The 25,937-nt window shown below is 46.9% G+C and overlaps 1 protein-coding gene across 2 annotated transcripts in view; it reads left to right on the top strand.

The window, feature by feature from the left end:
• The window catches only part of EIF2AK3 (eukaryotic translation initiation factor 2 alpha kinase 3), a 96,804-nt gene extending 76,611 nt beyond the window's left edge, over positions 1-20,193 (top strand). For both annotated transcript variants that reach the window (XM_031957118.1, XM_023495259.2), the window contains 7 exons: positions 2,394-2,516; positions 4,348-4,497; positions 5,862-6,624; positions 9,498-9,665; positions 12,236-12,337; positions 15,993-16,055; positions 19,019-20,193. In XM_031957118.1, the coding sequence (XP_031812978.1) occupies positions 2,394-2,516; positions 4,348-4,497; positions 5,862-6,624; positions 9,498-9,665; positions 12,236-12,337; positions 15,993-16,055; positions 19,019-19,195 (1,546 nt within the window). In that variant the 3' untranslated portion in view covers positions 19,196-20,193. The remainder of the gene's footprint in view (positions 1-2,393; positions 2,517-4,347; positions 4,498-5,861; positions 6,625-9,497; positions 9,666-12,235; positions 12,338-15,992; positions 16,056-19,018) is intronic.
• Positions 20,194-25,937: the final 5,744 nt, after the last annotated feature.

Genomic DNA, 25,937 nt, shown 5'->3' with positions numbered 1-25,937 from the left:
GTTTATGGGAAATACAACAGCCGAGAAGTGACAGGTCTGAGGCTGTATACACACAGGTGGAAGTCATCGGGACAGAGGTAAAGGTTGGCACGATGAGAGCTGGTACATAGAGAAGGCCTAGAGTAGAATATTGGGGAGCCCAGCACTTAAAGAACGGGAGACAGATGCGGATCCGGGAAAGGAGACTGAGAAGGAAGAGGTGGACCCTGAGGAGAATCCAGGGCGACCAGCGGGTCCAAAAGCTGCACTGGGGTTTAGTGACTGAGAAAAGGTCATCAGATGGACAACAGCCAAGATCTCGGAAAAGGGAAGTGTGAATTCTGAAGGACCCCTCAGTCAAGCAGTCGACATGAGGGGTCTGGAATAAGGGCAAGTTTGGTAGTGATTTGGGGATAGGCAGGTTCATGGGCCTTTATAATCATTGTAAAGATTACCTTGAGTAAAAGGTGATAATTATCTCTTTTCAAGAGATGAACAATGTCTGCCTAGTGGTGTCTTCCATATTGTGGCTTCCATGAGCAGGACACTGATTGAAGATGGTTTTGGCAGGGGAAGGGATGGATTGTTAGGCGGGCACATGGCTCTCTTCTATCCCTTCTTGACCAGGGACTCCTATTTTGAACATCACTAGTTGCAGTGTGGGATGCAGCTTTGCTCCTTTGCCCACGGAAGCTGAATCTAGTGTTTGTGATCATCAGGACCGTGCTGTAGATGAGAAAATCCTGAGTGGGAGGGGGACTTCAGGGTGCATCTGGTACACTGCTCCGCCACCATGTGGCAGTGTTGAGTAGGACTAGTCATTAGATCACTAGTCAGTGGCCTAGCTGTACCAGATCTAAAATCATATTATAAGGCAGCGGTTACTAAAACTATCTGGTATTGGCTAAGAAATAGACTAGTTGATCAATGGAATAGGTTAGGTTCAAAGGACAAAACAGCCAATAACCTTAATTATCTAGTGTTTGACAAACCCAAAGACCCCAGTTTTTGGGATAAGAATGCATTATTTGACAAAAATTGCTGGGAAAATTGGAAATTAGTATGGCAGAAACTAGGCATTGACCCACACTTAACACCATACACCAAGATAAAGTCAAAATGGGTTCATGATCTAGGCATAAAGAATGAGATCATAAATAAATTGGAAGAGCATAGGATAGTTTACCTCTCAGACCTGTGGAAGAGGAAGGAATTTATGACCAAAGAAGAACTAGAGATCACTATTGACTACAAAATTGAAAGTTTTGATTATATCAAATTGAAAAGTTTTTGTACAAAAAAAGATCTTCAGCTAAAAATAGTTCTGATATAATGGAACGAAATCCATTTGGGGCCCTTTGGCAAGACAAAGAAGGCGACAACTCTCCTGAAAAGCACTTAAGCAAACTGCCTGTTTCAAAGCTGCAGTGAGAGTCAGGGCACGAGCCTGTAGAGAGCCGAGGAATTTGCGTTTGTGCCGTGGGTCCATGGGACAGAAGAGCCCAGGTGAGCATTACCACAAGGAGAAGTGATTCCCAGTGAGATGGAAGCTCATTTTCAGATTCCCAAAGAGGAACGTTTGCTTTGCAGAGAGATGGTGAAAGGCTTCAGACAGCCAGGATGTGTGTTTGTAGCTTTGGAATTCAGATAGCAATAGCATCTGTGGCAATGTCATTTTTCATCATTTATAAAGTGCGTCTGGACACAGGCCACTTTCTTGGGCACATCACTTAATATTTGATTTCCTCATCTGTGACATGAAGGGCAAGAACTAATGTGTAAAATCCTATTTTGCTCAATATCAATAATTTTATCTTTCTGACCATTATTGGTTTAAAGTTTTTGACATAGAAGACAAGGGGGTATAAAACTTTAAAGGTCATGATGACATCCATCCTCTTCATCGTCACGTGGGGGTGACACTGGGTTCTCAAAGGCTGAGCGGTGGAGGGCAAGCTCTGGCACCCCCTCCACTCCCCACTGAGAAGCCTCCAGCTATGGGCTCAGTGATGGATCACATTGAAGTTGTTTAGGGGCAGCATTAGGTGGGGAGGTTCATCATAAGGAGCCCCAGCAGCTCAAGGACTGTCTGTCCTAGAGAGGTTGTGATCTGCATTGGTGGTGGGAGGAAGTGCCCACATCAGGGAAATCATGGATTCTTGACATTCCGAAGGTAACAAAGGACTATTCTCACTTTCTCTTCCATGTGGATACCTTGTAGGAATTAAGTAGCCCAAAATGGTGGTCGTGTATTTCTCTGTGGAGAAGAAAAAAGTGAACCATCCGTGGGGTGGGTAGGAGGAGAGCCTGCAGCTTTTAGGCTTCTTATGGGTAATCCCCCAAGGGTGTAGATTTGGATTCTTTGTTCCTGCATTTTCTCTTTTTAAAACATATTGCTAAAATTTCCTTTTCAGATATCTAACGGATTTTGAACCAATCCAGTGTATGGGTCGTGGAGGATTTGGAGTAGTCTTTGAAGCTAGAAACAAAGTTGATGATTGCAATTATGCCATCAAAAGAATCCGTCTCCCCAATAGGTAATGGACAAAGAAGTTTGGGGTTTGTTCTTTGTGACAAAGCCTGGTGTGAGGTATGGGGGAGCGGTCTTGGAGGCAAGCTAGCATTCATCTCTCCTGATAAGCCAGAAAGCTATGTCCACAGTGGGCAATGTGATCTAGAAACTTGTATCGGAAGGTCCTGAGAGAGCAGCCTGTGCTCCGTCCTCATCCTCGGGGATCACTGCCACTTCCCCACTCCCCCTGGACACGCTCCTCCCAGGATCAGATCCTCATCATGCTGTCCCTTGCCTGCCGCTTTGCTGTGTCCTTCTCCATGTCAGTTCTGCCAGCTGGGCTTGGCCTCCAGGGCTCTGTCCTCCACTCCCCCTCTTATTTCTCTATTCTCTTAGTATCCCCTGTGGGCTTAATTATCCTCTCTAGGTAGATGATTCCTAGATCTATTTATACAGCCCACTCCTCTCCCGAGCCGCAGTTCCATGGGCCCAGTTGCCTTTTGGACATTTCAAGCAATGTCTCTCCCAGACACCTCCGGCCCAGCCTGCTGTTCAGTGGACATTTCCAGCCCAGCCTGATGTCCAAGGTCCGTCCTTCTGGTCACCTCCAGCTCCTGGTCTCCACTGACCCCGTCCTGCCAGTCAGTGAGCAGTCCTTGCCTGTCCTGGGCCCACACACCCCTTCCTCTTGCTCACCCACAGCCACTGTCCCCGCTCAGGTCTCCTCCTCTCCAGAGGGCTCCTGCATCACTTCTCAGTCCGTCTCGGCCTAGCCTGGCCCAGTCTCCATCTCGCTGTCCATGTGACTTTCCTAAAGGCAGGCTCTGACCATGGCCTCCCCTTACCCAGCAAACTCCCATTGCCCACAGAACTAAGCGTCATCTCTGTTTGGCTTGTCTGCCAAATTCCCTACACCTTCAGGCCCGCTCCGTGGCCGCCATGTTGGCTGCCTTGGTCTTGGGCCCCACCCCTCCTGGGTTTGGGCTCACTCTCCCCCTGCAGTACCCCCCCCCCCCCGACATTCTAAAACTCTGCTTCTGCCAAAAGCCCAGGCCCAGAGCTCAGCCCTGAAGCTTAGGCCCCTCATCTTGCCCCTTCTGCTCCCACAGCTTCCTCCTTATCTCGGCCATCCCTTCTTGGCTGGGTCACATACACATGGAGCACATGTATACCCACATGTAAAAACCCATGTGCCCCCTGGAACGTAAGGTCCCTATGGGGAGGGGGTGTCTCATTCATCACATCCCTGGCACATGGTGGGTCATCAGGTCTACAGTAGGGGCAGGGAGAGCTCGGGGCTGGCAGTTCTGAAGACCTGAGTTCAGATCCAGCCTTAAAGCCTCCTGCCTGGGTAACCTCCTTTTGCCACTGGAGAAAGAAATGGCAAACCTCTGGACAGAGAGGTTCATGGGGTCGGCAGGAGGCATCCAGGACTGCAACAGTAACAGCTGCTTAATGATGAGTTAAGGAGAACTCAGGAAGAACTTAAACATTGCAGGGATTTATTCTTAAAAGCCTGGCATCAAGTGATTGACCTTCAGCGAGCACATGGGAGATGGTGATTTGGGAATGAAAAAATAACTTGGCCATTTGTTAAAATGTGAGGAATTAAGTTTCCCTGCCATGTGCCCATGGCTCCTGGAGAAGAAAAAACCTTTGAGGCATTTTTCTGTCTTTTTCTTAAGACTTAGAGTTCAAAACAGAGAAGCTAGAACTGCTTCATTTTATATCTTGTGTGAAATCTGGCTTTCTAACTGGAGGCAGAGGGAGGGTGGTAATTCAGAAAATCTTTTTTTCCTTTGTTTATGACGAATTTGACCAGATGAACAGCCGATGTTTTCCATCTTTAATGGCAGGGAATTGGCCCGTGAGAAGGTGATGCGAGAAGTAAAAGCGTTAGCCAAGCTCGAGCATCCAGGAATTGTGAGATATTTCAATGCCTGGTTGGAAGCCCCACCGGAGAAATGGCAGGAGAAGATGGACGAGCTTTGGCTGAAAGATGAAAGGTGACCCCCTCGCTAATGGGCTCTTCCAGCCTTTGCTTTGTTCGAAGAGAGACCGATTCATGTATCTTAGGGGGGAAATTCCCAAACTTGAAAAAAGCAGCACGTTTTTGCTCTTAGTGATCAGCTGTCTTAGAACTTTTTCCTAACCACTTATCAACCAAAGCTTTTTGTAATGAACAAAATTGTCTATTGATATCTGTTGTCTTTACATCACCATGATTTCTTGAATACACCCTACCCACCTTTACTACCTCATGTAACATAGCATAAAAAAGCAAAAGAACAGACAAAGCAGTGCAATAGAATTAACCGGTGTATTGGTCATGTCTAAAAATTTACTCTTGTTTTTTGTGCCTATAGGCCCCCACCTCTGCTGAGAATGGAAGTAGATACATTTTCTCAACTACTGTTGGGAACCAAGTTTGCTTAATATATGTATGTATACATATATGTATGCGTGTATATATGTATAATGTATCCTGGACACACATATACACACACATTTTTGGTTGTGGGCTTTTTAAATTTTATTTTGAGAATAATTGTTTTACTCAGAAAATGTGAGTCCTGTGTAATTTAATTCAGTGCAAATGATGTTTCTCAAGTAAAAAAGCACTTTGTGGGCTGCTTTTATTCCTTTCATTCACCTACCTGTCCTTTTTTGTGTGTGCTCTTTCACTTTGGAAATTAATAATATTTTAGATGTCTTCTTTCTTAGATGCTTTTGGACTGCATGTTTTAAAACATTTAGGCATCTTAAATATGTGAAAACCTAATGAGGAATTAGCTCCTTCCCCTTAACGTGTGATTCAATGAATTGACTAATTTTATTTGTACAAAATATGCTTTAATGGATTTGCTTCTGGCTTTAATAACGGATTCTTTCCACACTTGAGCGAAAGAAGAATCTAATAGCTTAAGGAAGGGATTGTGGTCTTCTAGCCATAGTAACTAAAGCAAAAAAAAAAAAAAAAAAAAAATCTGGAATAAGCTAAAGACTAAATAAATACATTTAAATGATGAGGATTCGTTCATTTCAGATTTTGCCCACCAGCCCCGTGGAGCACCGCCTAATGTGTGTGGTCCACTCAGAGCATTGCTCCATTGGTTTTAGGTTAGCGTGCTCTCTTACGAAGTGGCCATCATTGGCCAGGTGAGGCTCAATTTAGAGGCGCTGGGAATTCGCCTGGCAAGTGGCTGAGTCACATTTATCAAAAAGGGGAGGGGAGAGCGAACAGCCAGTGGCTGACCTGTCCACGGGGTCGGTCTCATCTTTAGTCTTTGCTGTAGTGGGGGATTGAGGGTTGGGGGGCAAAGGTAACAGGCTCTGACAGTGGCGTCCCCCCACCTTTACTCTCTTTCAGCACCGACTGGCCTCTGAGCTCGCCAAGCCTGATGGACGCACCCTCGGTTAAAATCCGCAGTGTGGATCCCTTCTCCACCAAGGAGCACATTGAGGTGCTGGACCCCTCGCCTCCCAGAAGGAGGTCCGTCTGCGTGGAGCTCTCTTACAGCCAGCAGAGCTTCTCTCCCCTGGAGCTCTCCATGACCAGCAACGGGGACGGCAGCGACTCGGCGGGCCCGGCCTCCCACCTGCAGGACAGCTGCCTTACCAACGGCAGCCTGGATGATGACACCATGGACGGTGGCGAGGAGGACCGCCCCTTTGGCCTCTGCCCTCCCAATGGCCTACACTATCGAAGGTCCAGGGACCGGACCTCCTCTTCCATTGTGTTTGAGGACTCAGGCTGTGACCGGACCCCCAGTAAGGACCACAGACCCACGGCCTTGGCCTCCAGCAGCCAGTGTGCCCGCACACTGGCCGTGCTCCCGCAGGCCGACTCCAAGTGCTCCTCCGAAAGCCCTTTGTCCATCTCTCCTCCCAGGCCAACCACCTTAAGTTTGGACCTCACTCAGAACACTGCTGAGAAACTCCAGCCCAGCTCACCCAAGGTCTATCTCTATATTCAGATGCAGCTTTGCAGAAAGGAAAACCTCAAGGACTGGATGAATCGAAGGTGTGCCCTGGAGGAGAGGGAGAGGACCGTGTGTCTGCACATCTTCCTGCAGATAGCGGAGGCTGTGGAGTTTTTGCACAGTAAAGGACTTATGCATAGGGACCTCAAGGTGTGTATTCCAAAAGGTGCCCCGTGAGTCTGGGGCCTTCCTCAGATCATTTCCAGAAAGAGGCCCATCCCTGGAATCAGGAGGCTGGGGGCTCCGTTACCTCAGGGTACCACGGGGAGGATGGCAGGACCCGTGTCTCTCCATCTCTTTGTCTCTGAGTACCGTGATTCACTATGAGAGCATTCTTTTTGCCACAGGGTCTGGATCCTTTCTGAAGGACGGTACTTTTTCTTGGGGCAGGTACCTCCTTAAGAGCGTCTGCCCGCCCCGTCTTCAGTTAGCCAGTGTCTGATGAGTCGATTCACTGTTCTTAGATGCTCTCTGTGACCTTTGTACTATTCCCTGTTCATTAGTGCCTCTATTATAGGATCAGGAAGGAAAGAATATGGACCTTAAATCTGTCTCTTTTTGTAGAATTGTCAGTAGCGATGGCTAAGGGAGAGTCCTCCAGAACCTTATGATAACTTGATGCTCCCATGTCAGTAAGTTAAGTTACCCTACAGTAAAACTTAACTTAGTCACGGATTTCAGTCTTAAGCAGCAGTGATGTTGGGAGCATAAGGCCGACTGCCTTAATGGTACTGCTTTTTTAATTCTTACAACTAATAGTAAGAATAATTATAGATGTGTGTATAGCATTTTAGGTTTGCAGAGTGCTAAGCTGCCTTATCTCAATCGGTCCTCACAATAGCCTCCTCCCTGCCTCTGATGTTAGTGCAGGGATGATCTCTATTTCACTGATGGGGAAAATAAGGTTCAGTGAGGATATATGACTTTTCCACAGTCACAGAGCTAGAGTCTCAGAAGTAAAGCGTCTGTATTTTAAATCAGCAAGTTTTTCTCACATGCCTAGGAAATCCTTAACATCACCAGAATTGCCTGATACTTTTAATTTGCTTTAAGTGAACTTTTACTTTAGCATAAACTGCTTTGCACCAAATAATCATGGCAGTTTGAGGTAGGTGTGTCTAGTCATTTATCGAAATAGGATTTTCAAAAATTTAAACTTAATTAAACAAGTTTCATAGGTTTAGACTGCTTGAATTCTTAGCTTGTGTTCTGATCTTACAGATTTTTGTTTTGTGTGCAGAAATCAGTATATGAGCTAGAATTAGTTCCCCATCATTGTTCTCAGTTTTCCTTGCTTCTAATTTCCCATGATGCTTTTTGGCATCATCCCATAAAGAATTAAACTTCATATTTTGAGAGATAAGCCTCAAAATCAGGAAAATGGGTCATCCTTTCCATTTTTCAAAGGAATCCACTTCAGCATACATTTATTTAACTTTTGTTGTGTCATAGCATGTGGATAGTTAAGTTGGTAGTCAGGAAAACTTGAATTCAAATCTTCCCTCTGGCATTAACCACATGACCCTGCTCAAGTCACTTAGCCCATATATAATTTGGGCAATTCCCTGGGACTTGCCTATTTAGTCACATAGTTCCATACACATTAGAAGTTGTGGGGGGGAAAATCATAGCTCCATCACCACTTACACAGGTGTGAGTCACTTAGAATAAGATGTATTGTCCACCCACAGCAATAGTGATGAGAATAAGGTTGAAGGAACAAGTGATCTGGCAATTCTAATTGCATTTTAAAACTAAGACATCCCAGTGTTTGGCTTTGATGGCCCTCAGTTGGATGAGTCATAGAATTTAAGAGCTTCTAAGAAGCTGAACCATAACTCCACTGCCTTCATTTTTTAGGTGAGATGACTGAAGCCAAGAGTTTTTGCCTTGTGTTCTTATCTTGAGATTTGGTCAAAGACATTTTCGACTTCAGAGAATAGTGACTCTGGCCACACAAGTGGTTGCTTATTGCTTAAGTAGAAAGATCCAGCTGCTATAAACACACATTGCCTATCATCAGGGAAGTGTAATAAGGGAAGTTTTGTCAAATAATATTACTGTTCTCTTTACTCAGAGAGTAACTGACTCTAGTTGGGCAGAGCAGAGATTACCTATGTTGATTGATCCTCTCCGTGGTATCGTGTTTGAGACATTGCCTTCTTTAAACACCATATTGCAGAGTGAATAAGGTTCTTTCCCTTATCATTCCTTGAAGTGAATCTGGAAAGGGCCTTTTTGTGTTTCTTGGTTTTCATACACCTACGACATGCCGGGCGCTCTGCTAGGGCTGGAGATAGAACAACAATCTCCCTCTGTAAAGTATGGCAGCCCCCAGCAGCCCCTGGCACTGACAGTTCTGGTCAGTGTTGTCCGCTCCTCCTGCCGTTGGCCACCTTGCATGGGCATGGGAAGAGAAAGGGTGACACCCTTGCAGCAGTCTTGCCACTTGCTGGCTGCTCTGGTGCCCAGGTGAGAGGAAAACTTGAATAATGGTTCAGCTAAGTTCTCTGGATCTCCTTCTCTGCTTGCAAATAGATCTGAAATGGGGCTTGGAGACTGCTGCAGTTGCTCAGGCTCCATCCTAAGCCAATCGGTTTCCTTTCTCTACCCTTCTGAGAACTCTCAAAACAGGTTTTATTGTTATTTTAGCATGTTTTACAGAGAAAGAGAGAGAGAAAAGTAGGGAGGGAGGGAGAGGAAAGGTACACAAGGTCAGGTTCAGAGAGAACCTTTGGAAGGTTGGCCTCTAGGCAATGGATTTCTGGCCACAGCAAACTCACTGAAGCAGCAAAGGGGCCATGCTTCCTGTCTGCAGGGACACGCGCAGGGGGAGGACGGCACGAATGGTCGCAGACCTTGTGAGCACCTTGAGTTTGTTTCCCTTTTATAGCCTTAAAAGCCATTCACGGCTGAGAGTGGCCCCTGTCTCCTGTCAGCTCCTCTCTTCTTGCCGGTGATCTCTCCACATGTTAATTTTCCCTCTCTCTCTCTCTGCGCTCGCTCTTCTGCTGTCTTCCCAGCCTTCCAATATATTCTTTACAATGGACGATGTGGTGAAGGTTGGCGACTTTGGGCTGGTGACTGCCATGGACCAGGATGAGGAAGAACCGACAGTTCTGACCCCGATGCCCGATTATGCCAGGCACACAGGCCAAGTGGGGACCAAGCTCTACATGAGCCCAGAGCAGGTAAGGTGCTTTTCCTTTAAGAAAACCGACCGCGTTGTTGGGGTTCAAGGAGTGGCTTCGTAGCAGTTCTAGGGGAGACCGTCCAGTAGCTGCTGCGTTTCCCCTCTTGGTAGACTCATGAACTCTTGATATCTGATCATAAGTGGGTATGCGAGAGCCTTCCATGCCACGTGTGAGAATTCGGTCAGAGGAAGCCCCCAGAATTAGAGTGGAAACGGGCAGGTGCTGCCAAAAGTCCGACGGCCCCTTGGACTAATCCCCACGGCCACAAAGTGAAGCTCAGGAGATGCCGGTGAGGGGGAAGGTGGCAGCTGCTGGAGAACCGAGGGAGCGAGAGCCTCTTAGCCACAGGGACGGGGTGGGACGGGGTGGGACGGGGCAGGGGACGACTTCCCTTCTGAGCTCTGGTCTGGGCAGATCTCTGACGGTCCTCAAGGAAGTGTCTCAGAGCAGGCTCATCCACCCTAAATGCTGGGCCATAGCAAGAGCAAAAGACTCGTTGCTGTGAGCTTTCTCCTTTCTTTGTCTGAAGCAGGGCTCCTTGTTATGAGGGATGTGGGACCGTTGGGTAGCTGTAGTTCATCATTTTCAGGGCTCAGGTGGAAGGATTGTGTCAGGTGCGGTTCCCCCATGTCTGTTCCTACCGATAACTAGGTGCCAGGAAGGAGAGCCCGGTGGGGGGGGGGGGGGGGGGGGCGGAGATCTGAGGTCACAACTCTGGGACACAAAGGGTGAAGTTCCTTTACATTTCTGACCAGTTCTGGGGTATCAGAACTTCCCAGGGGAGGACAATCCGTCATCAGTGCAGATCAGCAACTGTTTGTTGTGGGCTTGGAGGACTGAGGGCAGCGCTGAGAGACTGCCCTTTGCCTGGGCCCAGCCACCCATCGTCAGAGGCAGGACTTGAACAGAGACCCTCAATGCATAGTCAGCCAGCTCTGATATATGAAGCACCCACTATGTGCCAGGCCCTGTGCCAGCTATTGGCTGTACGACTGCCAAGGGGGCTGACTCCCAAGGGCGTGCACAAGTGCCATCAAAGCAGATCAATGTCAGGATTTGAGAGCCAAGCCCCGGCGTGAGGAGGGCCGTCCCTCCACACAGTCTCGGGTGGAGTCCTCCACAAACAAAGGGTCTCACGGCACCTTCCTCAGTGCCTCCCAAGGCCCCCAGAGCCTCCAGGAAAGAGAAGAAGCCCAGGGGGGATTCAGACATCCATCAGCCTCAGTCATCTAGAAGGAAAGGGAAGAGAAGGGGGCAGGGAAGCAGCCAGAGGTTGTTGTGGTAGCCCTAGGAAGGCCTCAAGGGCCAGTGAAAAAAGTGTCCCTTTGGAACCTTCAGAATGCTGGGACTGACCCCTCCTAGGAGATTGTGGGCAGTGGGCCCCTTGACCAGCCCTTCTCCCTGGTCTTCAGCCTCCTTTTCTGGTCGTGTACACCCCCAAATCTCTGCCATGTTCTCAAGACAAAACAAAAGAACCTCATTGGTCCTTGTTTCAGTCACATGCCTCTTTGTCACCCCACTTGGGCCAGAGATACTGGAGGGGGTGGGGCTGCCACTTCCTTCTCTGGCTCTTTCACAGGTGAGGAAACTGAGGCCGATGGGGAAGTGACTTGTCCAGGGTGATCTGAATTCAGAAAAGCCTTCCTGAGCTCTGTGCCCTGGCCCCCTCATGGCCTCACAATGGCTGCTAATAGAGTTGGCAGTGGCAGTTTGTCAGCGCCCCTGGTGGGAGCGTGGGCCAGTGAGCCAGGGCCGCACTTGTGAGGGCCAGCGAGCCAGGGCCAGCCTTCGTAAGGGAGCTGCTAATGAAATGAAAGGCAATTCAGGTCAGGAATCATCTGGATGGTAACAGGGAGGGGCGGTGGGGCAGCCATCTGGCCAAAGAGATCTTGTGGTTTTAATGACTCCAGGTTGACTGAATCGAGGGCGAGGGACAGCCGCCGCCCACACCAGCATCATTTCAGGCGGCACTGAGGGCAATGGCATCCAGGTCTAAGGAGGGGAGTACCCAAGGTGTCAGGACCTGGTCGGACCACACCTGGATGTCTGTGTTTAGTTTGGGGCACCAGGTCTGAGGAAGGGCATTGCTGAGCTTTAGAGGGTGCAGAAGATGCACTGGATGAGCTCATGCCAAAGGAGGACTGGGTGAGAAAACCAGGGAAATGAAGAAGTTGCTAAGAAGCAAGTTTGGTCTTGAAACCCTTGCTCACATTCAGAATATACGCCCTAAGGTGGAAGGGATTGTCTTGGGAGGGAGGGAGAGGAGCTCCCCACCACCGGAGCCACCTTCCTGGCAGGTTGTAAAGGGGCTTGTGCCCAGCTATAAATCAGATTGGAAGGTTCCTGGGACTCCCTCAGCTCTGAGCTTCTAGGAGACCGTGTGACCTGTGGAGAATATACGTGGAGGGCTATTTGCTCCCAGCTACATGATTAATAATAATCGTCTATTCTTGATAAACTGTGTGGGCCAAGAGGTAACTAAAGATGCCACAAATCTCGTTAAAGCCTTTTTATTCACTGACTTCCTCATTGATTGTGCTTATTTCCCATCTCATGTTACATTTCAGATTTATGGCAATACTTATTCCCACAAAGTGGACATCTTTTCTTTGGGCCTGATCCTGTTTGAACTGCTTTACCCATTCAGCACTCAGATGGAGAGGGTCAAGGTAAGTATTTCTTTTAAAAATAGTGGAATGAAAATGATAATAAAAGATATAAGTATAAAGTTAAAAGAAAAATTAAATTCTTAAAGTAACAGTGACATTAGAAATGAAACACATCAGAAGGAAGATAGTCACCTGAAGGACGAGGGTACTGTAGGAGTAATGCTATCAGTTTGGAGTAATGCTATCAGTTTAGAATTATTTACATAAATTATATGTAGCTTCAGTTAAATATTTCAATTATGGTTGGCTGAATTTGTTTCCATAATTTTCCTTCATCTTCTTATAATTTACTAATTAGTTGAGTATGTTCTGTGTGTTTACTGTTGTGTTGTTGAAATATGTGGAGACAAATATAAATCTTATTTTCACCCATCAAGAAATTGGTCATCTAGTTAAGGAAGGGAAAAGAAGGAAAAAACATGTGAAACAAAGAATAAGTGATTTTAAGTAAGACAAGAAGGTCAGTAGTTAGAGAATGGCCTCAAAGGATGGATTTGGAGTCACAAGAGTGGGTTAAGACAAACCCGTGGAGAGAATGACGTTCTCTGCGAACATTGAGCCCTCTAAATGCCAGGAATCGTACAAGGTCCTGGGCTACAAAGACAACAGAAGTCATTTCTCCTCCAGAGCTGACCCCCCATGTGATGGACCAAAGCCAGGGTGAGCCCTCGAGGAGGTCTGCTGGTCCTCTGAGAGAACAGAGTGTGTCAGGGGCCCAGTTAGCCCCAGAGACCCCCAAGAGCCTGCAAGACCTGGAGGACAGCCTGGGGAGGGATGCAGGGAGAGAGCAACCCAAGTAGGATGTGTGTGGGAGTGAGGGGTGAAATGGCCCATGGCCAGATCTGTTTCTTGGACTTGAGGCTTCATGCAGGGGGAAGTACCCAAACTGGTGCAGGCTCTTGAGCAGGCTCTACCCTTCTTCACTGAGGAGGAGACTGCAGGTACGGAACATGGTGGGCACCAGTGATGCTTTGTTAGTTTGGCTGAACTGTTTTTTGCCTAATTCTTGTCATTTTATATTCTAAGGGATGGGACTCAGAATGGAAGGGGGTGCAAAAACAAATAGCAATAAACAGCTTAAAAAGATTAATAGGAAAAAAATAAAATAAATAAAAGATTAATAGGGTTTTCAACTCCAAGGCCTAAAACTAAAGTGACATTTTTCTTTTTTTTCTTTGGTTTGTTTTTTCTTTATGTGTATTTTTTTTATTATTATCATAGCTTTTTATTTACAAGTTATATGCATGGGTAATTTTACAGCATTGACAATTGCTAAACCTTTTGTTCCAATTTTTCCCCTCCTTCCTCCCTCCCCCTTCCCAAGATGACAGGTTGACCAATACATGTTAAATATGTTAAAGTATAAGTTAAATACAATATATGTATACATGTCCATACAGTTATTTTGCTGTACAAAAAGAATTGGACTTTGAAATAGTGTACAATTAACCTGTGAAGGAAATCAGACATGCAGGCCGACAAAAATATAGGGATTGGGAATTCTATGTAATGGTTCTTAGTCATCTCCCAGAGTTCTTAGCTGGTTCAGTTCATTACTGATCCATTGGAACTGATTTGGTTCATCTCATTACTGGAGATGGCCAGGTCCATCAGAATTGATCATCATCTAGTATTATTGTTGAAGTATATAATGATCTCCTGGTTCTGCTCATTTCATTCAGTATCGGTTCATGTAGGTCTCTCCAGGCCTTTCTGAAATCATCCTACTGGTCATTTCTTACAGAACAATAATGTTCCATAACATTCATATACCACAATTTATTCAGCCATTCTCCAATTGATGGGCATCCACTCTGATTCCAGTTTCTGGTCACTACAAAAAGGGCTGCTACAAACATTCTTGCACATACAGGTCCCTTTCCCTTCTTTAAAATCTTAAAGTGACATTTTTCAAAGCAAAATTGATTCACTCCTAGCAGTGATCCTGTTGATTCAAAAATTAGCCTTTGACCCCTGAGGCTGCATATATAGCTTGTATTTAGTCACTTGCTTTTTCTTCCCCCCCCCACCCCCCTTTCAAACATTCCTGGAGAGTTGAGTCAGGGAGTGAAGGTGACCCCCAGGGACTTCACCTCAGTAGATCTGGGGCCCACTTGATGGTCTCCCTCCTGACCATCTTCTCCTCCCCAATTAGCCTCTCTTGCTCCTTTGCTACCAGAAGTGTACCCAGGTGGCAGGAGGACACATCTCTTTCATAGTATTTTTACTGCACATTTGAGATGAAGAGTGATTTAAATAAACATCTCCCCTGGGGCTCCTTCTGTACCTTCTAATCTCCTAATGCTACTCACCATGGCCCCATTCATTCCCTTAATAAATTGGTGCCTCGAGATCCATCTCTCCTTCTTTGATTTCTGCATCTTCAGCCCCTTCCTTTAAAGAGGCGACACCACCTCGGCTTGTCGGACCTCGGCTGGAGCATCCCTGATCCCATTTCATCTGACTCTGGCCTTTGCAGCCTGCTTGTGGCCATTTGTTAGCTGACCACCCCACCTTGGAATAGTGACTGCGCCAAGCTTCAGGCTCTCCTGCTCCTCCTGCAAAGGTTTTTGTCCCCCTCACCCCCCGACCTGCCTTCAGTTATCCTGTCTCCTGTTGGCTTAAAAAACAAAACACTTTTATCAAATTTAAAACAGTGAGTTCAAAGATAAGTTGACAAAAAGCCTTGTGAGATGTAGGCTTTAAAAGTGTGTTCTTTGTTTTAATCCCATGCAGTTCTAAAATGCCCTTGCTGTCCCTGGGTTTTTCCCCGGGCCTTGACCATTGCTGGCTGCCGGCACTCCTCTCCCTTATTGGGGGCTACGTTCAGCCTCTTCCTTGCATTTGACTTTCCTCCTCATCCCCAGCCCAACTTTCTCTGCAGCGTGCTCATGGCTGCCATGACCCAGCCTTCCAACTCACTCTTTAAGACAGATGCCCACCTGATTCTAATAGGATGGGGGACTCCAAGGAGGAAGGGATGGTAGAGACCTCCTCACTTTTATTGTGAGAAGTCAGTCGGTCTCAGAACCTGGATTCCACCCCAGGGCCTAGGAGCCCAAGACCAGTGCCCTTTCTCCTGCAGCGTGCTGGGTGCTTCTGAAAGCTAGCTTTCCTCACCAGGGAAGGGAGGGGCTGGACCTGCAGAGCTCCCCATCTGCCAGGCCCGCACAAGGCGCAGCCTTCACAAAGAGTGTCTCCGTGGCCCATTAAGCATGGAGTGTAATATTAGCTTGACGTTTGTGGGTGGGCAGCCCAGGAATGTGTCTCCCCCGGAGGGAGGGAAAGTGTGAGTTCTGGTAAGTCCATGAATGACGGACTCTTTGGCAAAAGCCCTTTTATCTCTCACGGTACCCAAGGCCATGTGTCACGGGCTCTTCCTGTACCGCTGGGATCTGGTTACACTTGCATCATTTACCTGGCTCTGATCTTTTAATGCAGTGTATGCTGGGACTCGACAAAGCAGCTAGATAGGCAGTTTTGGCAGGAAGAGGTGGCAGGTTTTCCTTTGATTTCATTTCACACCTTTCCTCTTGGTCATTCTATCTAGCAAAAAAGTTTTGTTCAAAATGTTTAAGTAGATCTTCAGTGGGACAAGAAATAAAAGGATGAGAAAATACTCATCACTTTTCTTTTTTTTTTTTTTTTTTTTCAGATATTAAGTGATGTAAGGAATCTCAAATTTCCACCACTTTTTGTTCAGAAATATCCTCAAGAAGTAAGTATCTTTGTACTCATTTATCCCTCTTGTTCTTTAGAAGCCCAAAATGGTAGCACTGGAAAGGAGTTCTTGGGATCATCTAGTCTCTCCATTCCATTTTGTTGATAAATGATTTGGCCAAGACTTGGGACAAAACCCTTGCTCTCTTGCAGCCCAATCCAGTAGTTTTCCCATGGATGCGTCTTGCCTTCCACACAAAAATTAAATTACTTGCTTCGCTCACCCTGGGAGAGTAATTCTAAGTATTTATAAAACACATGCTTAAATTTTCTGAATGCTCATATGTTTTAATCTTAAAAGTGTGTTTTTTTTAGCTAGAAAAAGGTATTTGCATATCACATTGTTAATAATTCTCCCAGATCCCACTAAAAAGTTTCCCCACTCAATCACATTTTATTTTCTCATCAGATTTCATAATTCATAATGAAATGTTTTAAAATGTGTTAAGTTCGAAAGCAAGGAAACAAATGCTTGTATAAAAGTGCTCTGTCTTGCCTTTTCCCTCTGTCTAGTTGCTTCCCTTCCCCCACCCTCAGCTCTGAAGGCTTTTGTTTTTGGCTTTTCTATAATTCTACTTTCATTTACTTTCACCCACAGATTTTTTTAAAATAGCTTTTTATTTACAAAACATATGTATGCATATGCATGGGTAATTTTTCAACACTGACCCTTGTAAAACCTTCTGTTCCAAATTTTCCCTCCTTCACCCACCCCCTTCCCTAAATGACAGGTAGTCCCATACATGATAAAATATATGTTAAATCCAATATATGTATACATATTTATATAGTAGTCTTGCTGCACAAGAAAAATCAGATCTACAAAGAAAAAAAAAACCTGAGAAGGAAAACAAAAATGCAAGCAAACAATAATAGAAAGAGTAAAAATGCTATGTTGTGGTCCACACTCAATTCCCATAGTCCTCTCTCTGGGTGTAGCTGACTTTCTTCATTACTGAACAATTGGAACTGGTCTGAATTAATTCATTGTTAAATCTGATGTCCATCAGAATTGATCATCATATAATCTTGTTATTGCTGTGTATAATGATCTCCTGATTTGGCTCATTTCACCTGATTCAGCATCAGTTCATGTAAGTCTCTCCAAGCCTCTCTATATTCATCCTGTTGGTCATTTCTTACAGAACAATAATATTCCATAACATTCATATACCACAATTTACCCAATCATTCTCTAACTGATGGGTATCCCCTTAGTTTTCAGTTTCTTGTCACTGAGAAAAGAGCTGCCACAAACATTTTTGCACATGCAGCTACAGCTTTTTTCCAGATTTTCCTTTCTTCTTGACTTTCTTCTGATTCGCTGATGGCTCCTGCCCACCCTGTCTTTCTTTTCTTGAGTTCTAGGCCTGGTGTCACCATTGCCTTCCTCCTTGCCAGCTGTCACTCTCTTACCTCCCTGACCAGATTTAGTCAGATCTGCCTTTCCCAGCACAGCCCCTTGTGCCTTTTTTCTTCTGTGACATCCCTCTTCCTCCACTGCCTTCTTCGGATACCCCTTTGTCCTTCAGGAAAGTACCTTTCTCCCTTCATCTTTGTTTTTCTGATACCATCAAAATCTACAACATTCTAGTTTGCTAGACACACGGAGTATTATTCTGTCTATTGGGGGAATTAGTAAAGTGGGGAACAGACAGGTTAAAGGGCTTGCTTAAGTCTCTGCAGCTAATTAGTTGTGGGGCTATTAATTATCATCACTGTGTTGGCTGTAAATTATTAGTTCTTTATGCAGTGACATTGGTCACTTTCTACAAATTGGCCTTAACCTAGATTGTAGAGGGTTGAAACTCTGAATCAGAAAAGAGAGCACTTAATGCTACCTATTCATGTGAGACAATGGCTCTATTAGCATATATTTGGATAATGGCTCTCCTCACCATTGGCACTTGCTGAATGTTTGGCGGTAAGGTATTGGAGGGCTGAGGGAGAGAGGTCAGGGTCACTTGGCTGCAGGACAACAGGAGAGAGGCTGGAGACTCCGGACTCCAGAGTCTAGGATTCATCTTTGGCAAGCCTCGTGGCAGCTTGACTGCCTCCTTCACTTCTCTTCCTAAAGACCAAGGACTTTGATTTGTCCTGACTCTGGCTGACCCTGAGGCCCTCCAGGGAGCTAGCCCGTACTTTACAATAGACCATTTATAAGCTTAAAAATCTCAAATACATAGAGTACATGAACAATCTAGCTTTGATGATTCTTTACTAGTTCTCCATATTTATTCTCCCTTTGCCCTTCTATTAAACATGTACACACAGAATGTAGTCCATTCTTGCTCTAAAAAGTAGGTTGTATTTCACTGAAAAAATGGAGGCCATTCTCTGAGAGTTCCTCATTCGTTCCTGCTCCTCCTGTTGTGTCTCCTGAGACACGGGGCTTCTCCTTGCCAGGGCACACCTCTCTAAATGTGCAGGTGATTGCCCCCCACACTGTCTTCTCCAGCAGATTACCCCCTTCTCTGATCTTCTCCTTGCCTGCCCTGCAGCTTCCCTTCTATTGGGAATATTGAGAACATGAAGATGTTCTCCATCTATATGGAGAACAATATGAACGCCAAGATGAAGAACTGAAAACCAGGGGGGTGAGGAGAGGCATTTAGGGGCTGTCCTGAGCTGAGGGAAGCTTGAAGGAGGCGAGGGATGCTGAGAGGGGCAGATGAGGAAAGAGCCAGTTCTAGGCCTGAAGGTGTGTCCTGTGCCAGGTCCCAGAAACGAGAGATGGAGTGTTATGGAGAGGGCCCCGAGAGTGGCAAAGGCCAGATACCAGGGAGAAGCAGCAGCGTCCTTTGCAGCCACAGAAGGGTATCCGGTCCGCCTTGGTACCCCAGTTCCCAGCATGTGTCTTTGAGGGCATCTGCAGGCCTGGCCCTGTTACCTGATCTGAGACCTTGCTTCTGAGCTGACCTCCATTCTTCCTCCCTAACTTCTCTTTCCTTACTGTTTCAGTACACCATGGTTCAGCACATGCTTTCCCCATCTCCCACTGAGCGACCTGAGGCCACGGACATCATTGAAAACCCTTTATTTGAAGACTTGGAGCTCCCAGGGAAAACTGTGCTCAGGCAGAGGTCTCGCTCCCTGAGTTCTTCAGGAATGAAGCATTCGAGGCAGCCAAGCAAGTAGTGGAGTCCTGGGACCCAGCTCGACCTCCTGGCCTAAGGCTTGCATCCCACCTACTGGAAAATCATGTTCTCAAGTCATTTGAATTTGGCCTGTCCTGGGCAAGGCCGATTGAGACAGTCTTCTCAGGCAAGGCAGGAGGACGGTGATGAATGTTTGCTCTTCAGGCCCTCTCTGGACCTCTCTCCAGGTGTCCCTTTGTCTGTAGTCCCTCTGCCCTGGCTGGCTACTCCTCCCATTCCCAACGTCTTTGCTGTTTTCTGTGTCGGGATCTCCTTAAAGTCCGCCACCCGGGGAAGAGAAGGAGATTTCCCAAATGTAGATAGAATTAAAATATTTTTATAGCACAGAGGAAGGTCTCCACATGCCGTGATTTTTATTGTACTAGAAATTGACTCTTTGAGGACATAATGGTGATTTTGAAACCGGCTTCCTCAAAGGCAGACTCCCTTTTTGTCTTAGTTGGGTCAGTTAGGAACCTGCGCTATTTACAGGGCAGACAGCACAATGTTAGAGAAGCCTCTGTCCAAAGCTAGTTTTCTAGGGGTATCTGTGGTATTATAGTTCCTTGTCTTAGATGGTTCTAAGCAAAGGTTAAAGTTGGTTTGTACTTGCACTTGCATAGAGGGAAATGAAGCTTTTGTTGTAAATTGGCCGTTGGCGCTGGGATTTTTTTGGAGGCAAAAAAATCTTAGTAAGAAATGAACATATATTACAGCTAATTCTTAGAATTATGAAAAATTCCCAACCTAATGAAATCATGTCTTTACATAATCCTGTAGACTGGTACTTTTTGAAACCTGATTGTAGACTACTGCTTAATCATCTAACTTAACTGCCTAATATGGTTTTATTTTTCACTGTAAATATGTTCATTTTTATTTATAAAAATGCTGAATCAATCCATTTGGGTTGGTGGTGTACAGAGCACACATAAAAGTGTGTTAACTATTGTGACTTCTTTCAAGTCTAAATGATTTAATAAAACTTTTTTATTTATGGCTTGTCTTTTCCTTTGTGAAAATAACAAAACAGAAGACTTGCATTTTGCAGGAGGGAATTGTAGGAATGACAGGTCTGGTCACCCCTCTACCTTCTGGAAGCCCTGGTCCCAGGTCAGAGGCACACTCTGCATGAGATTCTGCTTCCAGAGAGCCCGTTTCGTTCCTCTCGAGGTAGGTTCTCAGAAGGCAGCAGCGACAACCTACGGCACTGGGGTCAGATACAATCCCTACCTCCTCCCAATGGCCCCACCTGGTGATCTCATCCACTGCCGTGGAATCGCCGACAGCTGGGGGGTGACTGGCCCCTTCTCCATGGCATTGCCTCCTTGGACGGAGGGGTGAGAGCTGAGCTGGGCTCCGGCTGTGAGTCTGAGATGGGGAGGAGGGATCGCCCCGCCCAGGGCCCTGGGCTCCTTTGCCAGCTGGAGACAGGTGGCCAGTGGTGAGGCTGGTGACACGTTGTATCCTTCTCTCTCTGTGTTGGTGATTACCCAGCCCTGGCTCCAAGGAGACATCTCGTCGGGATGTCCCATGTGTCCAAAATTGAGGAACTCAGTGCCTTTCCCTCCAAACTCCCCCATCACTGTTGAAGGCAAGACCCCCCTCAGCGCCCTCCTCGCCATCTCACCCCGTAGCTGATCTCTTTCCAGGGCCTGCCAGTCTTACCTCTGGAGCTTCTGGCCTGGCCCCCTCCCCAGCATTCTCCAGCCTCAATCCCTGGACTGTGCCATAGCCTGCTGCCGGCCACAGGCCTCCCCCCACTCCAGGGCTTCCTCCTCTCAGCAATGATTTTCCTAAAGCACAGGGTTGACCATGTCACTCATGGTCCCTGAACTCCAGGGCCTCCCTGTCACCTCTGGGATCAAATCAAATGTAAAATCCTTGGTGGGGCATTCGAAGGTCTTTCGCCCCTGGCCCCTCCACCTGCACAGTCTCCTCCCCCCGGACCCTTTCTCCCAGGGCACTGGCTCTCCTGCTCTTCTTCTTCCAGAACCCTTACACTCTCCATTTGTCCCCAGTGCCTGGGATGCTCAGGTCTGCTGATACCTGAGTCAGGCTGGGGATTCAAATTCCCTAAAAATCGGCAAAACTTAGCCACAAGGAAAAAGCGAAATTGGGCAACACTGAGGCAATTGGGGTTAAATGTCTTCCCCAGGAGCTGGCAGGCGTCTGGGCTGGATTTTCATGAGCCACAACCAGAGTAACATGTTTTAGGGCCGATGACTAGGTGAGGTGTCCGTGGCCATGTCCCGGACTCTCTCCTAGCTCCTCCCATCTTTCAGCTCCCTTCCAGCCTCCTCTAAACCCCCACAAGAAACCTTTCGTCCACCCTCTTCATTTGGAGTCTTTCCTCTTGTCAATAATTTCCCATTTGTTCTTTCAGCCTTCTTTGTTACCTGTTTGCATGTTGTGTGTCCCCCTACCCCAACCCAGCCTTTGCAGTGCTCTAGTGTCATTGTTTAGTGTCCCTGTGGGGTCCAGGGTACTGGGCTGCCATCAGAATGGGGGGGGGCGTGGTCGAGGGGCTGCTTCAGGCAGAGTGGCTGCTGCTTGGAGGGACAACAAACTGACAACTGGGGGAGGGGGGGATGACTGGCCCCTTCTCCATGACATTGCCTCCTTGGACGGAGGGGTGAGAGCCGAGCTGGGCTCGGGGCCGTGAGTCGGAGGGGGAGAGGGGGGTCCTAGACTCATGGTCAGTGGTTCTGATCGTGAGCATCCTTGTCTCCATGGTGATTTCTCCCCTCGGGGATGACTGTAGGAGTTCTCCCAGAAGCAGTTCTGGTTGTTGGACACTGCCAGAGTGGGAAAACAGGAGGAAAATGGCTCAGTGACTTCCTCCAGCTGACACAGATTTTAATAATGATGGTGAGAGTAATTACAGCCAACGTTTACCTAGAGCCTAGGATGTGTCAGGGCAAACACCTCTCTAAGCACTTGACCATTATTACCTTATTGATCTTCACAATGATCCTAGGAAGTAGGGCTTTTATTATTCCCATTTTACAGATGAAAAAAGAGATCAAAAGAAATTACATGTCCCATTCAGGGTTACACAGCTCTGATGATGACGGTGGTCATGTGCCAGGCACTTTGCTAAGCACTCTACCATTATCACCTCATTTGGTCTTCACAACCTCCCTTCTTCCCTTATTCCCATTTTATAGATGAGGAAACTGAGGCAGACAGAGGGTAGGGGACTCGCCCATACAGCTAAGAAGTGTCTGTGGGGGAATATAAACTTGGGCTTAGGCAGAGAACCCACCTACCTGTAGAAAACCGTTGACAACCTTTATATTAAGTGCTGACGTGTTTCAGGCACGGGGCTGAGCTCAGGGGATATAAGGAAAGATAAAAACCCTATCTCAAGGAGCTCACAGTCCGGTGGCGGAGACAACATGCAAGCCTAAACAACCACAACAAGCCGTAGAGAGAAAAAATGGAAAACGACAGTGGGAGGGCAGGGCTCGGGAACTGAGCTCAGATCTCAACCAAGGTCCCATTTGTAAAGCCCTTCATGGGCACAGCCCCCAGCACACAGTGGGCTCTCCCCTTCCCTGCTGCTTCCTTTGTTTTGTTTTCCCTGGAGTTTGGGGGAGGCAATCTGGAGTAAGTGCTTTTCCAAGGGTCACGCGGCTAATAAATATCTGTGGCTAGATTGGCACAGGAGACTTGGTGTCCCCCGGCCCGGATCACAGCCTGGTGTCACTCATATCCAGACTCTTAATAAATGCTGAGTCAATGAAGGAAAATGCCTTTATTAAGCACTCACGACCGCCAAGCACTGTGCTCAGCACTGGAGGTGAAATGCAGATAGCAGTTTCTGCCCTCAAATCCTCAACTTTCATCCAAATCTGAGCAGCTGGAACAGAGTGCTTTCTGTCACCCAATGGGAGCTGCCCTAAGATATTGCCACACCTTTTGGGCAGTCAGGGAAGAGACTGATTTCATTATTCCAAAAGCAGAAAAGGCGGATCAGGGAGGGAGGGTGATGGGGGAAGCCCCTGTAGCCCATTGGTGAGTGAGGGGAGGCCCCTGAGCGTCCTCCGCTTGGCGAGTGCCTGGCCCGCAAACGCCACCACCATCATCAGAACGGGGGAACCCTGAGGGAGGCGCCGGCGCCACGTTTTTCTTATAGTTTCGAATTCAGCAACCTTAGCCAAGGGGAGCTCCCTACAATGAGCCAGGGAATCCAAGGGAAAACCAGCTCGGGATCTTTGCCAAGAAAACCCCAGAGGGGTCACCCAGCTGGACACTGCTGACCAACAACAAAGAGAGATGTCTCACGTCTTTATCAGTGGAAGGACAGACTGTTCTCTTTGGTCCGGAAAGAGGATATTTAGAATGGCAAAAAGACACATTTTGTTTGTAGCCCTGAGTTCAAATCTGACCTCAAACACTGAACACATCCTGGCTCTGTGACCCTGGGCAGGTCACTTAACCCTGATCGCCTTAGGGTGGGAAAAAGTGATGGGCAAACTTGTTAACAGTGGGAGCGATCCAAAAGAAACCGGTTAGCTTTCCGAGGTACACTTCTTACGGAAGCTCCTCGGGGCCATCCTGCTCGGCGGCCCGGCTGGGTCCTTCCAGCCTGGAGATTCTGTGCTACTCATTTCTTCTGGAGTTCTGCTCAGAATGGGGAGTAACAAGGTCCTCCTTGGTTGAACTCCGAGACACCACAAGAGGGCAGCAAGATACCAGAGAAAGTTGGCCCAGATGTACGCTTGCCAAAAAGACCATTTTATGGAGAACTCATCCATGGCAAGAGCCATGAGGGGTCAGAAAAGGGGCACCAGGACACTCCCAAGGTCTCTCTTAGTAACTTCAGAATCGATTGTATGACCCGAGAGACCCCGGCCCAGGATGGCGAGCCCTCACCAGAGAAGGGGCCGTGCTCTAGAAGCAAAGCAGAAAGGAATTAGCCCAAAGGAACCGCTAAATGGGCAAAACTGGAGAATCTCCCCCAAATGTTGGTAGGGACCATTTGTGTCCGAGCTCCCATTGCTCTGATCAGCCATGCTAACTTGGTTCCAACAGCGATGTCATTTCGGTCCTATTTGAGAACAAAGAACCACAACCAACCAAGACTAGGAATGGGGCCCATTACTACGTCAAAAGAACTTTTCCTGCTTAATTCCAAACTGTTTCCACAATAGCTGGACCGATTCAAAACTTCATCCACAGCGTATGGGGGGAGCCCCTCTGCCACGGACTTTTTCATCTTTGCTAGCGCTGAGAGAACACCACCTCTAAATCTGATTTCTCTTATCGGGGCTGTGGAGTAATCTTTCTTTTGGCTATTAATGGATTCTAATTGTAGAATCATATGTATTTAGCTCCTAAAGGGACTTTAGAAATGGGAACTCTTCGTGACCCCCTTTAGGGTTTTTTGGGGAAAGATACTGGAATGGTTTTGCCATTTCCTATAGATGAGGAAACTGAGGCAACATGGATCACACAGCTTAGACCTTATCTATTTATTTATTTACTTATTTATTATTTTGCTGAGGCAATTGGGGTCACACAGCCAGGAAGTGTTAAGTGTCTGAGATCTGATTTGAACTCAGGGTCCTTCTAGCTTCAGGGCTGGTGCTCTATCCACTACACTACCTAGCTGTCCCTGAGACCTTATTTAAACTCAGAAAGATGATTCTTCCTGACATGCAGAGTCATTGAATCTCAAACTGAGGAGAGACCTTGGTGGGCATCTTGTTCAGTCCATATCTAATCATAATTATCTTCCTCCTCCTCCTGCCTAATAGCACTCATCCTATCTCCCAAGGAAGTCCTTTCCAGGCTGGGACAGCTCCAGGTCTGTCCAACCTCAGCTTCCAGCCACGGCAAGACACTCCTTAAAACCTCCGAAGGCAGCTCTCAGGTCTTCCATCACTTGACCGCTGTCCTATCAACCTGTTAGAATTTAGAGGGATCAGGAAAAGCCCCTCATAGAAGATGGGATTTTTAACTGGGACTCGAAGAAAGCTTGGGAAGCCAGGAGAGAGAGAAGGAAGAGCATTCCAGGCACCAATGAGAGCCAGAGAAAAGGAGCCCAGAGATGGAGGCTCTTGTTCATGGACTCAGAGAACACATGGAGCAGAGGAAGATGTCAGAAGGCTGGAAAGATGGAATGGGGGTGAGGGAGGTGGAAGCCGTTATAAGGGACTTACAAACAAAACAAAAAAAAAGGAGAATTTATATTTGATTCTAGAAGTGATAGGGAGACACTGGAGTTTATTGAGGGTCTTTAGGAAGCTGGAGGTATGAGTTTGTAGGTCAGGAGATCTGAGAATCATCCACGTGGAGATTAAATTAAATCCATAGGAGCTGATGGAGTCACCACATGAACCAGCCTAGAGGGAGAAAGGAAGAGGACAGCGCCATGAAGGGTACTCAGGCTTGACCTGGATCAAGGCAAAGGCCTTGTCTTTCTATTCAAATCAATATTTGAGGACCTTAATTCACAAGAGGGCACAGTGACTGCAAAATATGGTTCAGATTAATAAAGAAAAAATTGAACAGATCATAAATTATCGATTTAGAGCTGGAAAGAGACCTTAGAAGCTGTCTCATCCAAACCCCGACTGTCCATGCCTTTAGCTCAGCAATTAGTTAAAGCAAATGTCAAAATTGATTCCATTTAAAAGGATAAAGAGGAGCCAGCAGGTGCAAACATATTGGTTCTAAATCCATCTGTTGGCTTTGAAAAATGGGAAATGGATAATAGGAAAGATCATTTCTTA

The sequence above is a fragment of the Sarcophilus harrisii genome, chromosome 2 (genome assembly GCF_902635505.1).
Source record: "Sarcophilus harrisii chromosome 2, mSarHar1.11, whole genome shotgun sequence".
Taxonomy (NCBI): domain Eukaryota; kingdom Metazoa; phylum Chordata; class Mammalia; order Dasyuromorphia; family Dasyuridae; genus Sarcophilus; species Sarcophilus harrisii.
This window is presented reverse-complemented; position numbering and strand designations above follow the sequence as displayed.